The sequence below is a fragment of the Phaenicophaeus curvirostris genome, chromosome 16, assembly GCF_032191515.1.
Source record: "Phaenicophaeus curvirostris isolate KB17595 chromosome 16, BPBGC_Pcur_1.0, whole genome shotgun sequence".
NCBI classification, from domain to species: domain Eukaryota; kingdom Metazoa; phylum Chordata; class Aves; order Cuculiformes; family Cuculidae; genus Phaenicophaeus; species Phaenicophaeus curvirostris.
Window position 1 is genome coordinate 15,065,602 of NC_091407.1, and position 15,465 is coordinate 15,081,066.

The following is a 15,465-nucleotide window of genomic DNA, read 5'->3' on the forward strand; positions in this document are numbered from 1 at the left end:
AGACCTCATTGCTCTCTCCAACTCCCTGAAAGGAGGTTGTGGAGAGGAGGGAGCTGGGCTCTTCTCCCAAGTGACAGGGGACAGGATGAGAGGGAATGGCCTCAAGCTCTGCCAGGGGAGGTTCAGGCTGGACATGAGGAAAAAAATTTTCACAAAAGGGTCATTGGGCCCTGGCAGAGGCTGCCCAGGGAGGGGCTTGAGTCACCTTCCCTGGAGGTGTTTAAGGGACGGGTGGACGAGGCGCTGAGGGACATGGTTTAGTGATTGATGGGAATGGTTGGACTCGATGATCCGGTGGGTCTTCGGGTCTTCTCCACCCTGGTGATTCTGTGATTCTCTCTCTCCCTCTCTGCGCACGCGCGCGCCTCTCAGCCGGCGAGGCGTCCTCTCTGCGCATGCGCGCTGCTCCGCCGGCGCGAGGCTCTCCCTACGCACGCGCCGCTCCAAGTCCTGGCGCGAGGCTCTGACCGGAGCGGGCTGTCCCTGCGCATGCGCTCTGCTCTCCTCTCGCGCGCACGAGGCTCTTTGCGCATGCGCTTGTCTCCTCTGCCGCCGGCGTGAGGCGCTCTCTGCGCATGCGCTTCCCTCCCCGCCGGCGCGAGGGCCTCCGTCTGCGCATGCGCCGCTCCCTCCTCCCCTCGCGCCCCCACCCCCCTCCCCGGCGCAGTCGCAGCGCGGCGCGCGGGCCAAGATGGCGGCCGCGTGCTCCTCGCGCTGGTTCGGGGCCGCCGCCAGGAGCCGCGGGGCTGGGGGGCCCGGGGGGCGCCTGCCGCTCGTCTGGCTCGTCCGAGGACTCAGCCTCCCGCCGACTCACGCCGTCCCACGTCGCCTTCTCCTGCTGCCGCTCTGCGCCGCGGGTGAGCGGGCTGAGAGGGAGCAGGGGCCCGGGGGCGGTGTGGGGGCTGAGGGGTGGGGCTGACCCTGGGCTGAGGGTCAGGAGTGTGGACCAGTGGTCTGGGGGTCGTCGTGAGGGGCCGTGGGGGTGGTTCTCGGGTTCTGGGGGGAGCAGGAGCCGGTGTCTTGTGGTGAGGGGGTATGGGGAGGGCGCTGGGACTGGTAAGGGGGGCGGGGAGAGGCTGGGGTTCGGCACAGGGGCAGGGGAAAGCAGTGCAGGGTCTGGGGCCGGGAGGGAGGAGAGGACGGGGGCGTTTGGGGGCCTGGGAAGGGGCGTGAGGGGGCTGGGGCTTCCGGGGTGGTGAGAGCCTGGGGTTTGGTGCAGGAGCCAGGGGGCAGTGATGAGGTATTGGAGGGAGGGGGTGGTGAGGGGGCTAGGGCAGGAGTGTGGGGCAGGGGTCTGAAGTTGGTGGTGAGGGGCCGGATGGGGAGGTTCTGGTGTTGGGGGGAAGCAGGGGTGGTGGTTGCGGACCCGGGGGAAATGGTGATGCAGGAGCTGTAGGGAAAGGATAGGGGATGGGAGTCAGTGTGGGGCCAGGCCCCCGCCTCTCGCCCCCGAGCCGGATTCTCTCCATGACCCCTGTGCCCTCCCATCCCATAGGACCAAGGCGATTTGCCGCTGCCTTCCACAGCAGCACCAGGGCCCACGCCAAGGAGGACTATTACCAGGTGCTGGGGGTGCCCCGCTCCGCCACCCAGAAGGAGATCAAGAAGGCTTATTATCAGGCACGTCAGCGGGGAGCAGGGCCTGGGATCACCTGCGGCCTTGCCTGGGGTCCCCGTGCTCAGACCCACGGCAGTCAAGGGGAGGGAGAAGCAGGAAGGCTCGCTACAGCAGGCTATGGATCCCAAAAGCAAGTTCTGCCTGTGCCATTATCTTGGAGCTCTTTCAAGAAGGTCCTGGAGTTGCTGAGAGACTTGGGAGCAACTCCTGTATTTCATTATGGGATCACAAAATGCTTTGCGTTGGAAGGGACCTTAAAGCCCAGCCCATCCTATTCCAACACCCCTGCCCATGGCAGGGACACCTCCCACTGGATCAGGGGCTCCAAGCGCCATCCAACCTGGCCTTGAACACCTCCAGGGATGGGGCAGCCACCGCTTCTCTAGGCAACCTCAGCCAGGGCCTCCCCACCATCTCAGGAAAACATTTCTTCCTAGGATCTAGCCTAAATCTCTTCTCTGTTAATTAAAGACATCACAGGCATTGTTAAAAAGCTTTTCCTCGTCTTTCTTATCAGTGCCCTTTTAAGTATTGAAAGGCCCCAATAAGTTGTTCTAGGAGCCTTTTCCTCTCCAGGCTCAACAATCCCAATTCTCTCAGCCTTTCTTCAGAGAGGAGGTGTTTTGGGTCTTTGATCATTTTTGTGGCCTCTGGACTCGCTCTAACAGCTCCATGTCCTTCCTGTGCTGAGGACTCCAGAACTGGACACAGGGCTCCAGGTGGGGTCTCAGCAGAGAGGAGCAGAGGTGTAGAATCCCTTCCCAAGCCCTGTTGGTCTCACTGCTGTGGATGCAGTCTGGGACACGGTTGATTTCTGGGCTGCGAGCGTACATTGACGGCTCATGTTGAGCTTATCCCCCAGCACTCCGGGGCCTTTTCCACAGGGCTGAATACTGGAATGGTAATGGGAAGCCACGGCTTTGGGTTCCCTAAAATACAGAGAATTAATACCAAGCTTTGCCTGGTGTGTTTTTCCTGCCATGTGAGCCATGCTAAAGTAAATTACTCTTGTCAGTCTCTAATAGTTCGATTTTTCTTGTTCAGCTGGCAAAGAAGTACCACCCTGATACAAACAAGGATGACCCGAAGGCCAAAGAGAAGTTTGCTCAGCTCGCAGAAGCCTATGAGGTAATGTGTGGGATTTGATTGCCGTGAAAAGGAGGAAGGGTTGGAGGGTAGATGGGACGAAGCCTTTCTTGTGTGTTTCCTGTAAAACCATGGCTGATTTTTTGATGCCTTGTGCTTTATCCTTGAGTGGCTGCGTCCCAGTGGGATCTCCAGGAAAGGGCTTGGCCCAAAGACCTGATTTAGCTGGACTCATCAGTGGCTCTTACAGTTTGTGCTTTTTCTCCACCGTGGTCACTGCGGTGGGATTATTGACTAGCTTAAATAAACCATCAAACCCCTGCCCACAGCCAGGAGTTGTTTGGGGTGGAGGGGCTGCACCCAGCCCCGCTTCTTCCTGCTCTTCAGCTCGTTCAGAAATCCACTTGGGCTGGTGTTTGCTCTGGGGGTTTCCAGATTTAACGCAGTGTTCTTGATCACCAGCTTTTTTGACTGAGTATAGCATGACTTATTCTTGCTTATAATAAATTACTAAGATGTTGTCATTTTTCTGACAATGAGCTGAGAGGCACATGGGAGAAAATGGCTTTTCAGTAATCCCCACGCTGCTGAGAGCTGGGATGATGACAAGAAGTTTGGAGAACCTGGGCTTGTGGCAGTAACGCCTGGAATTCTCCTGCTCTGCAGAATAAGTTACTTGGGATCTGTAGTGTCCTGATGGCAATCATTCTTTTGTCTCCAAGGTATTAAGTGACGAAGTGAAGCGGAAACAGTACGATGCGTATGGCACGGCTAGTTTCGAGCCTGGCGCGACCGGTGCTGGCGCCGGGCGGCAGTACTGGAGCAGCGGTCCCTCCATTGACCCCGAGGAGCTCTTCAGAAAAATCTTTGGAGAGTTTTCGGGATCCCCTTTCGGGGATTTTCAGAGCGTCTTTGACCAGCCGCAGGAGGTATGAAGCACGTTTATTTTCCGAGTAATGAAAAGAAAACAAGAAAGGGAAACCGCAAAAGTCTGAGAGGGACACTAGCCTGGCACAGCGTGCTCCGGGACTGAGCTTGAGGAAAGAAATTGCTTCTAGGAATGTCAGCACGCGAGTGTCCCATGGTGTAGGTGGGAGAGCTGTATAGACACTTCCTCCACAGCTCCTGACAGGGTATCTTTTCTGGATTTGGTTCCTTCACCTGGTGTTTACTTATGCCACTTGCTGCCGCCAAGCTGCTCCATCACTGGAGGCCTCTTTTTTCGTGCTGTACATTTATTTACATGTATTTGCTTTGATCTGTAATGTTGAAAACCACAAAATACCTTTTGACTATAAAACAAGCCTTTCGGCGTCAGGTTTGGCTGCTTAATTGGCTTAACTTTGCAACTTAATTGGCTTGATTTTGCAGGGGAGCCCATAAAACACGGCCAGTCTTGTTCTTTGCTGTGCAGCTAAATGCTCTCTCGAGTACTGAGAGTGTTGGTTCCTGTGCTGCCTTCAGAAACGCTTGCTATTTGGTGCTTCTGGCTTTACTAAACCTGACATTTTTATTGTAAAGAGTGTTTCCTATTCTGCTTGAATTTCCCTTGGTAAGTAACGAGTTTACTCAGGAACGGCAGATGGTGTCATTGGGATTGAAAGCCTTCGCTATTGCCTTTTGCTGCATTCCCGTGAAACAAATCCTTAAGAAATATTCAGGGTTTTCTGGAGCAGGAAAATGCTTGATTTCTATTTTTACTTCCTTCTTTTCTATTCTTAACTCTCTCTTTTGCTACACAGCTGCTCATGAGACATCATTGATGTTGTACATCATTCCTGCAATATCCTTTTGTACCCCTTTCTAATCCTAAGGCAGGTTATTGCTTTCTCAAGTGAGGCAGAACCCTTCTGTATGAATTGTGCGTCCCTCCGTTTCCACCCTCTCTGTTACCTGGGTGTATTTAAGCGTTGTTTGCTATTTGGCCTAAGCTAATTTCCCTCTGCTCGAGGCTGTAGACTGACACCCGTGTTTCCTGACAGTACATCATGGAGCTGACATTCACCCAAGCCGCAAAAGGTGTTAACAAGGAGATCGTGGTGAACATCAACGACTCCTGTGAGCGATGCGATGGTAAAGGACACGAACCCGGCACCAAGGCGCAGCGCTGTCACTACTGCAATGGCACCGGCATGGTAAGAGCTTTCAGAGACACAGGTTCTGCTGTGATTTTCCTTGCTGGGGCAAGCCAGGCCCTTCCACAGGGAAGAATTCCCAGTACAGTCATCGAGTTATCTTGGGTTAGTGTGGACTTGATGTTAATAGGCGGTAGAAGGATTTTATTTGTGTTAAAGACAGGCTCTGCCCTTCAGGACGAGATCATCTGGTATTATCCAGCAAATATCCATCTGGTTTGATCCAGCAAACCATATTCATGTAATGTGACTGTTCTGCAATTACTTGGGCATTGAATAGGATACCTTGAATTGAGGGGCGGAAGGAGGAGGCAGGTGATGATTGCTTAAGAGGGGAATAACAGAATAAGGAAATGCACATTATTTACAGTAATGATCAAGCCTCACGCTTTAGATTTCCACGTATGTAAATGGGTACCAGCTGTTGGTCTGTGACCAGAGTATCTTCCTGTGCAGAACAGGTGTGGTAGGTCAGAGGAAGCTGCGAGCAATTCCCACTCTCTCCTCGTGTGCTCCAGTCTGGTGGCTGGCTTTCAAAGTTTAGTCTGTGACTCAATCTCCATAACGTTTTCCTGGACATGGGCAATAATTCATGCAAGTGGATCATCCCTGGGTTTCTCAAAATACAGACATTTGTAGTTCCTTGTGAAACAGCGCTGTAATGAGCTTTGTTCCTGCTTCATGTTAGATCCTAGAGATGAAGCTCTGTGTTTCCCTCCCCCTTACCAGGAGATGCTTGCTCATAGTGGTGGCTTTCAGTAGAAATCGAAATACAGTGGCAACTGAACCTGATCCAGCTTTTCAGGAGCAGGATCCTCTTTGGATTTCTGAGCCAGATTTCTGCTCCACCCCTGGTTAAAGGGATATTGTTGTCCTGTTGGGTTGCACATGCCAGCAGAAGGACTCAGATATGCCATGCCGGTCACTGGCATTGATTTGTGGAAGTGAAAAGTACCATCTTGGTACTAAATATTTGTACGGTCTGTGTTCTCTTCCCTAGGAGACAATAAATACTGGCCCTTTTGTCATGCGATCTACATGCCGCCGGTGCGGTGGGCGCGGCTCCATCATAACAACGCCATGCGTGGTGTGCCGAGGGACGGGGCAAACCAAGCAGAAGAAGACAGTGATGGTGCCTGTGCCAGCTGGTTAGTGGCATGCTGCTCTGCTGCTCTCTTAAAGAACTTCAGTTGGTTGCTTCCGCTCGGCCAGCAGCCAGGGCCTTGCCTCCAAAGCATGGCTGGTCCCTGCCAGGTACCCGCGTGGGAGCAGCGTAAGGTGTTTTGCTGCAGAGAAGTTGTAAGAACAAAGCAGGCTGATAGCTTGGCTGTTGAAAGGGCTCATAATAAGATGAACTTTCTGGCCACGGATATAAATCATAGTGTGAATCATAGCATGAAAGTTTGTCCTGACTTGGAAGGGACCCCCAAGGATCATCGAGTCTAACTCCTGTCCCCGCACAGCACAACCCCAACATTCACACCGTGGGGCTGAGGGCCTTGGCCCAACGCTTCTGGAATATTGTCAAGCTCGACACCGTGACTGCTTCCCTGGGAGCTGTTCCAAGGCTCTACCACCCTCTGGGGAAAAACCTCCTGATGTCCAACCTAACCCTAAGTGCTTTGCCCTTCCTGAGCTGAGGCTCTGCATAGATCATTCCAGGCAGCTTTCGAAGAGTGAAATTCTTAAAGGTTTTATTGCCTTGGGTATTCTGTTTGTCCTTGATGAAGCTTGGGGAGAGGGTGGGAATCTTGAAAGCCTTAGCTTGGCTCAGAAGAGTGGGCTGATGGTCTTCCTGACCAGAGAGGACAAAATGAGTGGTGGGGCTGAAGACTGGTGTCTCTGAAACTGCCCTGGGGGTGTAGCCTGTAGTTCTGCAGCTTGTGGAGGCTGCCCAGTGTTCCTTAGTCTGATGCATTTCCCACAGGAATTGTGTAGGGATTGAAACAAGGAGCCTGCCTGGGGCACAGCAGTCACCTCTGAGGTATAAACATGTGCTGACACCTCCTTCCTCTGGCCACAGCTCCTGGGATCCTGTGGAGAGCGTTACTGTGCTGCCTGCTGGTACCTCATGTCCCTGGCTGTGCGGGCACGGCTGTGGGGGCAGGCTCTGGGGATGGCAAGAGTTATAGGAGTTCAAGTAACACATGGATTATAACAATAACACTCCCTATTTCTTTTCTGATTGCAGGTGTTGAGGATGGGCAGACAGTTCGGATGCCCGTGGGAAAGAAAGAAATTTTCATTACGTTCAGGGTATGTATTGTTATATTGTTTTCTGGTTTCAGTATTTCAGTTGGTTGCTCATTCAGTTGGTTGAACCGGGGACAGAGGAGGAAGAGCGAGTGATCCCTTGGAACACCCTAGGGTAACTCGATCCATGTGGGTTGTCTGAGAGAGCAGATCTGCATTGTAACAAGGGCTGTAACGCTGTCTGCTCATGAAGAGCAGTGCTGCTTGTTCTGAGGTGAGGCCGTTACGATAATAGGCATCAAAACCCAGAGTAGATTCTTCATGCCTTGAGTCTTTGACTGGGAAATGTGAAGGAGCTGCCTGCCTGCGCGGCTGGAGTGCATTGGGAGTGCCCATGAGACACTGGCTGGCCAAGTCTCCTTCTGCAGATACACATTAGGTGCTGCTTTGCACATTTTCTGTGCCTGAGGCCCTCTTCCCCTGTTGGTATTCCCGTTGAATGCATCTTTGTCAAGGAGAAAAACCTTTTTCAGTGCCTGTTTTGTGGTGCAGGAAGATGTACTTTTCTTCCAGCTTGTAAGGGCCACTGTGAAGGTGCTGGCCTTCACCTTCTGTTCTGGCTTTCCTCTCTTCAGAGGGGAAAGCAGCGTCTGCTCTGGCTCCGCAGAGTCACACTGACTGGTAACTAACCAGGATTAGGGGAGGGAGTCGCTGAGCTAGGACGCAGGCACCCTCTGAAGCCTCTGGCTAATGACGGTTGTGTCAAGAGCCGTGTTTGTCTTGGGCTTCTCAGCCGAGTGCTTTGTGGGTGCAGCAATCTCTTCTGAGAACTTTCAAAACAGTGTAAAATGAGAACTTCTTGGCATTGTGCTCAATTCTTTTTGGAACTGTCTGCCTTTTAGGTGCAAAAAAGTTCTGTGTTCAGAAGAAATGGAGCAGACATCCATTCAGACCTCCTTATTTCAGTAGCACAGGCTGTTCTGGGAGGCACAGCCAGATGTCAAGGCTTGTACGAGACAATCAATATCGCAGTGAGTACCACTACGTGGGAGAGCTTGGGCATAAAGTGGTATGGGGTGGCAGAGGCTTCTCCTCCGCCACGTAAAGTGATGCGGGACAGCAGAGGCTTCTTCTTTGCTAAAATGATGGCACTAATCTCCTAAGTCTGCTCGTATCGCGTTGCAGATCCCTTCAGGATGGAGTGTTGGGCAGTCTGGGTCACTTCTCTTCCCTATAGCTCTGTAGGGACAGGGAGGGGAAGGGCCAGGTACATTGCTGGCTGATCCCTCTGAGGTTTACAGACTGTGAGGTTCCATTCTTCCTTCAAAAGCTTTTCCGTCATTACTCATGTGGCTTCTGAGTCTGTCCAGGTGCATGAATGTAGCAGATCTCTCCCATCCTACTTTGAAGCTTGCTGGAGAAGTAGTTAATTTTTATAGTCGTGTAATTACTTTAAAATAGTGAAACTAGAATAATAAACATGACTCCTCTGTGTTCATAGATACCCCCTGGTATTCAGCCTGACCAGCGCATTCGAATGAGTGGCAAAGGCATTCCCAGGGTTAACAGTTATGGCTATGGAGACCACTACATTCACATAAAGATAAAAGTTCCTCAGTAAGTACAGCTAATGCGAGTTCCTGGGAAACCTTCAGCAAAAGTGTTGTTCAGAAAGATCTCGTGAACTGCTTTATTGATTTCTCACTCTGCTTTTTATTCTAACATGAGGTACTTTATTTAAATACCCTTTGTCAACCCAGCTCTGAAAATCCTAAACCCTGAAAATGAGGAAGTAGTTCTTGACTTGTGCAGACCTCGCTGTCTGCAGCTCTGTCTGGATCCTGGTTACCTAAATTCGATGTCCCAGCTGTCACATCTCCAGCTTAAAGGAGCCGAAGTGCTTGGCAGTTGCTTCTTAAACTTATTGGCCACGCTCTGTTCCTGTGGTGACAGAAACTCGTCAGCTCATATTGCTGCCCTTGGCACAGGAGCTGCTTTCCCAAGATCTCTCTCGACCAGATGCGAGTTCGGTTGCAGCTCCGTATAGTTCTCAGCACCTCAAAGCATTTTGATTTTCTGCTGCAGTTGGGTGAAGTGCATTGGGTCATCTCTCTTTATAGAGAGCCCATTTTGAGAGCACTGTAGGGATTCTCGGTGCGTTCAAGGTGTATTAAACTCGAACTTCCAGTTTCTGCCTCTTGTGTGCACTGCTGAAGGCTGAGGAGGTCTGGATGTCCTGTCAGCTGTAACCAACACCTCTGTCTTGGACCTGCAGGAGGCTGACAGATCGCCAGAGAGCTTTAATGATGAGCTACGCTGAGGACGAGACAGATGTGGACGGCACGGTGAACGGTGTCACAAATACAGCATCAGGTGAGCAGCAGGAAGCAGGGCTTCATCCCCATGGAGTCAGTGTCGGGTTCCTGGGGAGGAAGGGTCACCTCGGGACAGCACATCAGCACGACCTGTTGGAAGTGGTTTTAGCATGGGGTTAACAGGCTGTAGCACAAAGCAAGGAGCCTTTTCCTGGAAAGTCTTACTGGAATACTGGCTGGGCAAATCCATGCATGAGTAGAGAGAAGCGCTGGGATGCTCCGGGGACCTGACAAGCTATGGTGAGTCTTGCTGTGGTGATGACAGCCCTCCTGCTTTTGCCCCTGGGCCAGAAGTCACTTGTCTCAGCAAAGGCAGAAGAGAACAGTGCTTCAGGGCTATTTTCCTGTGTGAGCCGCTCTGTTCTGAGCACGGTGGGGACATTTCTCCTTGGAAGCCAAAGGGAAGCGCTGCTGTCAAGGCTGCTCTGTGCGTGTAGGGGAGCCTCGGACAGAAATACTGGTGCTGAGGGGTGGCTCTGGTCAGCAGGCAGCATCCAGCGTGGTGGGGGAGTGAAGCCAGCTGGGAGCTCTGCAAAGCTGCTCTTTCAGCTCTGGATTTACAGTTTTGATCCAGCAATTATGTGTTTCCAGTTTTGGTGATGAGGTACCTGGCAGCAAGAGCAGCTAAAGAAAAAAGAAAAACAGGACAGTAAGAGTTTTATTGTGCTATTGGGAAATAATTTCTCCTTTGTATTGGAACAATGAATGTAAAAGCTGTAGTTTCTTTCTGTGCTTGAAACCAAAAAGGGCATCCCTGGCTGCATACAGTGAGGCAAAGGTGAGAGGATTTTAAAGCAACTCAGGTCCTCCCTCCTGCGCGTGCCAGAGCCTGAGGAACAGAGGCTGCAGTTCAAGATATTAGAAGGTGGTACCTGCCAAATACTAGCAATGTTCTGTTTCTTAGCTTTAATATTAGAGAAGTTGGGTCTCTTCCATGGAGGTTGCACATTAAAGGTCAGCCTTGGAGGCAAGGGGAGAGATATTTTCATTCCAGCTTTTTAAAAACATTTATGTGCTGGAAAGGAAAAAAAAATGCTCTCCAAACTTGATTTTTAAAAAGCAAACCTGCTGGATTTACCACTATTAAGCAGCAAGGTGGATTGAACCCACCACCAGCAGCTTGCAGCATAGAGTCAGGCTGCTGCTGAAAGCGTGTCCTTGCTGTGGAAAGCAGAAATACGCAGGGTGGATGGGGGCGTGTTCTGCTGCAGGACTCTGCATTTCATCCTGTTGCATCAGTCTGAGCTGGGCAGGCAGCGTGGGAGACAGGGAGAACTGGACTCAGTGTGCTCTCTGCAAAGAAAGCTTGAGGAGGATTTGGGGGTCTTGTTATTGACAGTTTGCTTATGGAAAAAGCAGATTAGCAAAGAGGTTGTCTTTGTTCTCACTGTAGCTGCTCCTCAAAGGGACAAACAACTTCTCAGGACTTGTTTATATAGGAAAACTATGGTTGTTGCTGCCAGAAAGATTCCTTATCTGGATACTCGTTCTGGAACGCTTGGGGCCCTTTTCATTCTACCCTGAGTTCAAGTTTTTGTTGATGCTGTTTGAGCATTGCCTGAGGATTGCGTCAGGCAGGTCCTGGTGTGGGTTCACTCTGCTCTGCCCTCCAGGGTCATGCTGCCACCACGATTATTCCGGAACCACCAATGTCACCTTTTTTTGTTCTGTAAAGTCACGGCTGGCAGAGGTTAAGCCAACAACTTGGTTTTAAGGGCAGACTCCCAGTTCCAGGTTCTTGTTTCCAAAGCCTGTGGTGTCCTTGACTTGGTTGTGCAGCACGAGAATTCCCTTGCCAGCTGGAAGGCTGGGGAGAAGGGAAGGGAACAGCATTACCAAGGCTCACGCTCCTCGTTTCCATGTCTGGGGCCCGGGCTCTCCGGTGCTTTCACTGCCGGTGGCCCCGTGCTGTGTCTCGCTGCCAGGTGCGGCCCAGTATGTGAGGATAAAGGCAAAACCAGCTGCCTTGACTTGACCGTTCCCCGTCTAAAATAACCCTCTCACCTCGCCAGGGTGCTGCCTGCTGGTGGGAGACGTGTCTGACTGCAGCCCTTTGCTGTTTGTGTCCAGGTGGCAGGGCCACGGCTAGCGCTGACGCAGGCGGGGATAGGCCTGAGGCTGAGGAGAACAAGGAGGGATTCCTTTCCAAACTTAAGAAAATGTTTAGCTCCTGACACCCCATCCGAGGTAGGAGGCCTCTTGTGTTTACTGTCGTCTTTTCCCCCACACCAAGCAGAATTTGCACTTGTTGGGAGGTAGAAGCAGCCGGAGCGCAGCGTTGCTTCTCTCTTAGCCTCAGGCCTGCCAGCCGCTGATGCGCAAAGCCCTAGCTGTCCCCTGTGGCCCGGAGCAAAAAGCCAGGGACTAAACTGCATCCTTGCTGCAGCAAAAATGCTGGGTTCATCTTCAGGGAGGTCCTTGCCTCCCCCGTGGCTCTGCCTCTCTGCCTCCTTGTCCACGCAGTGGCTGTTCCCAGTTCAAAGCACTGAGCGTACAGAGCGCGCTGTAAGCTTAGAACACCAGGAGGGAATCGATCTCTGTCACAACCGAGCCGCGTTACAGTCCAGGGGTGCCATTTAGGTGGTGTTGGCTGCAGTGAAGGAGACTATTCATGGCAGACTGGGGTCCAGGGGCTCAGCTTCTCGTCACCGCAGGCTTCAAACTCATCTCTTCTGCGCGGCTGACAAAGCGTGATGGCAGGGTAGGCGGGTGCCTGCGTGTCTTGGACTGATTCGTTCTGGAAATATTAAATTTCTCTTTTGCTTCAACTGCAGGGAAGCGTTCTACTGGAAGCTAGGAGCCAGCAGCAGATCATCTTTGCAGTTGGGGATGGATCCTTCTGGCAGCGGGCTCTGGAGAGAGGGATGTCAGTGAGAATCCCAGTTGGAGAGGCTACAGACCACTGAGGCACAAACAGTCGTCACGATACAAACCCCATTCACCATCCTAGGAACCAGGAATGAAGGAAAGAACCAGCTCTGTAGAAACGCAGCTCGCTCTCTCAAGGTTGTTCCCAGTCCCTGCTGCTGCTGGAATCTTATTTGGTAAAAAATAGAGTTGAAATATTTATTTAGAATCCTAAACAGTGGAAATGAGAAATAAAAATTGTCCTTGGCAGCACAGGGTGGAGCAGTTTGCTGTCCTGGGCGGCTGCTGCTCGCTCTGGTGCTGAATGTGCTTGGTGAACTTACAAAAGATGGTGAAGATACCTTCTCTTAGGAGACTCGGTGGGTCAGGGTTAACCCTGGCTGTCCTGCACGTCTCCGAGGGGGAAGTCCCTGCAGCTGGGACTCCAGAGAGCCCGGCTCCCTCCACAGCCATGAGATTTCTCAGTCCTGCTGAGCTCCTGCGCAGAGTGCAGTGATGGAATCTGCACTTGGCCTCAGGTTTCTCTCATGCTCCCTGTTAACTAAAGTTACAACACAGCTACTGTCACTTCCGATGGGTACAAGTTCATCACCGAGCCCTTTGCCAGTTTGGGACAAAGTCTTTTATTACCTTAGTGCAGCACCCGTAGCATAAACAATTGGGCAGAGTCATTGTTCATACACATGTGAGAATACGAGCGCAGCGGATTGCTCCTGCCGGGCAGCATCGAACTCTTCCAGTGAGTATTTCTGTGGCTCCTGCAGCTGCTGGTGTTAGTTGTACCCAGCGAGCAGCGTCAGCCCAGCTACTAATCGACCAGTTACACAAGGACGTGGCGTAGTCTTGCCTTTCTTAATTTGCTGAAATAGAGCACGTGTTGCCTCCTGATTTAACTGTCGGTAAAGTGATTCTGTATCCATGTAAATAAGATTTGACTTCATAAAGATATTTAACACGTGCTGTGCCTTGCTGCCTTGTCTTCTCCTCCAGCCTCCTCCTCCCCCCAGGTCCCCCATAGGGAGCTCCTCAATTCTCCACTGTGCCCCCCAGGGAGCCCCCCAGAGGGGTGCTTGGAGTCTATACAGGGGTCCTGCAGGTCCAACTGGGGTCCTAGAAGGCTCTAAAGGTGACACAGGGTGCTCTACAGGGGTCCTGGGGGAACCAAGAAGGGTCCTAGGGGGCTCTAGAGGGCTGCTAGTGGTTCCTACAGGGGTCCTGAGGGCCCTAGGTGGGTACTTGGGGGCTCTAGATAGGTCTGGGTGCATTTAGAAGGGCCCTGGGGGTCTCTGGAGGGGTCTTGGATGTCCAAGAGTGACCCTATAAGGCCCTAAAGTGGTCACAGGGGGCCTCTAGAGGGATCCTGGGGATCCTAGAAAGGTCCTAGGGGGCTCTAGAGGGGTGCTGGCAGTCCCTACAGGGGTTCTGGGGGCCCCAGATGGGTGCCTGGGGCCTCTAGGTAGGTCTGGGTGTCTTTAGAAGGGTCCTGGGGGTCTCTTAAAGGGGTCCTGGGAGACCTAGAAGTGTCCTAGAAGGCCTTAAAGGGGCCCCAGGGGGCTCTAGAGCAGTCCAGGAGTTCCAAGAGTGATCCTGGAAGGCCTTAAAGGAGTCCCAGGGGGCTCTAGGCTTGGCCTGGGGGTCCTAGAGTGGGTCTTGAAGGCCTTAAAGGGGTTCCAGTGAGGTCTAGAGGGGCCCAGAAGGGTCCCAGGGGGTTCTAAAGGGGTCCCAGGCTGATCTAGATGGGCCTTGAGGGTCCTAGAAAGGTTCTAGGGGGCTCTAGAGGGACGCTGGGGGTTCCTGCAGGGCTATAGACTTGTGAATTGTGGTATAACTGCCTATTAAGGCGCTTCAGCAAAATTTTACAGCTGGAAGCATAAATACCGCAGGGAAGCTGCTAGGATCGAATGCTGCTGCTCGTCAGTGTTTTCTCTGGTAGCTCTTTCACTGCAAAGCACGAATAACAGGACGTTTCAGTAGAGCCTGGTGAATTGTGACTTAACTGTGCGTATTAAATGCCTCTCCGCAGAACTGAAAATCTGGAAACGCAGCTCCCTCAGGGAAGCTGCTAGGATCGAATGCTGCTGCTCGTCAGTGTTTTCTCTGGTAGCTCTTTCACTGCAAAGCACGAATAACAGGACGTTTCAGTAGAGCCTGGTGAATTGTGACTTAACTGTGCGTATTAAATGCCTCTCCGCAGAACTGAAAATCTGGAAACGCAGCTCCCTCAGGAAAGCTGCTGGCATCGAATGATTCTGCTTGTTAGTGTCTTCTCAAGCAGCGTTTTCACTGCAAGCTGCAAAGTGCTGATAGGAGAAGGTTTTAGCTTTGCTCGGTGATTTGTGAGTGAGCTGTTGATATGAAAGTGCCTCTGCAAAACAGTAAAAATACTATTTTGGGAGGTGGGGGCAGCTTTTGTCCAGGGGCTGCTGCTTTTTGCCAACCGATGCAGGTCAGATAGAGGCAGACCAGGCATTAAATATTGGGAAAACCCCTTTCCTATTCCAGGAGCAGGGATTGCAAACACATCATCCTGCTCCCGAAATCCATTTCCTCCACCCCAGCAAAGTACTGTTTGAATCACAAAGCATCGTGGTCCCTCAAGCTCCTGCAATCCAGCCAGCTCTGTTAGGGCACATGAATTTGCTTTCCCTACAGGAGAGATTTCAGACTTCTCCCCCTTATCAATAATAGTTAAGGGCTGGAGTTTGAAGCCAGGATCTGGATCAAGACCAAGGTCAGGTTCTGCCACTCCCTCAATAATAATCAGGGGTTGGAGTTTGGGATCAGAATGGAGAGTTGGACCCGATTTCACCACCCTCTCCCAAAAACAATGAACCTCATGCTCCAAACTGGAAAAAACAGTTTCACAACACCTTCCACTGCCGTCCAGCAGTGTCGATCCAATCCCTCCTGTTTCACCCAAAGAGCCACCCGCTTGGGCTCTGGGTCTGCATCCAACAGCAAAATAATTCATGGCCTGGAGAGTCCCTCAACTTCTTGCTCAGAAAGTCTAATCCTATCCTTTTCCTTGTAAGTAACCTCTGTTTTAATCAGGGGTTGGAGCTTCGAGGCAGGACGAGGCAGAGAATCGTGTTTCACCATCCCCTCACCCCAACAATAGGCGGCCGCTTCTCCAGCCTCATCTGTCCCCATTTCACACCCCTGAGACACTGTGATTACACAAATCCTTTCT

The 15,465-nt window shown here is 51.9% G+C and overlaps 1 protein-coding gene across 2 annotated transcripts; it reads left to right on the top strand.

The window, feature by feature from the left end:
• Positions 1-668: 668 nt before the first annotated feature.
• Positions 669-13,233, top strand: DNAJA3 (DnaJ heat shock protein family (Hsp40) member A3). Of its 2 annotated transcripts, XM_069870173.1 has the most exons (12): positions 669-857; positions 1,496-1,620; positions 2,663-2,746; positions 3,427-3,633; positions 4,687-4,839; positions 5,840-5,987; positions 7,031-7,095; positions 7,935-8,063; positions 8,534-8,649; positions 9,308-9,405; positions 11,478-11,594; positions 12,182-13,233. In XM_069870173.1, exons 1-11 carry the CDS (start codon positions 692-694, stop codon positions 11,579-11,581), a joined length of 1,395 nt encoding a protein of 464 aa, XP_069726274.1. In that variant the 5' UTR covers positions 669-691; the 3' UTR covers positions 11,582-11,594; positions 12,182-13,233. The 2 variants fall into 2 exon arrangements, with proteins under 2 accessions (XP_069726274.1, XP_069726275.1); XM_069870174.1 differs by lacking the exon at positions 11,478-11,594.
• Positions 13,234-15,465: the final 2,232 nt, after the last annotated feature.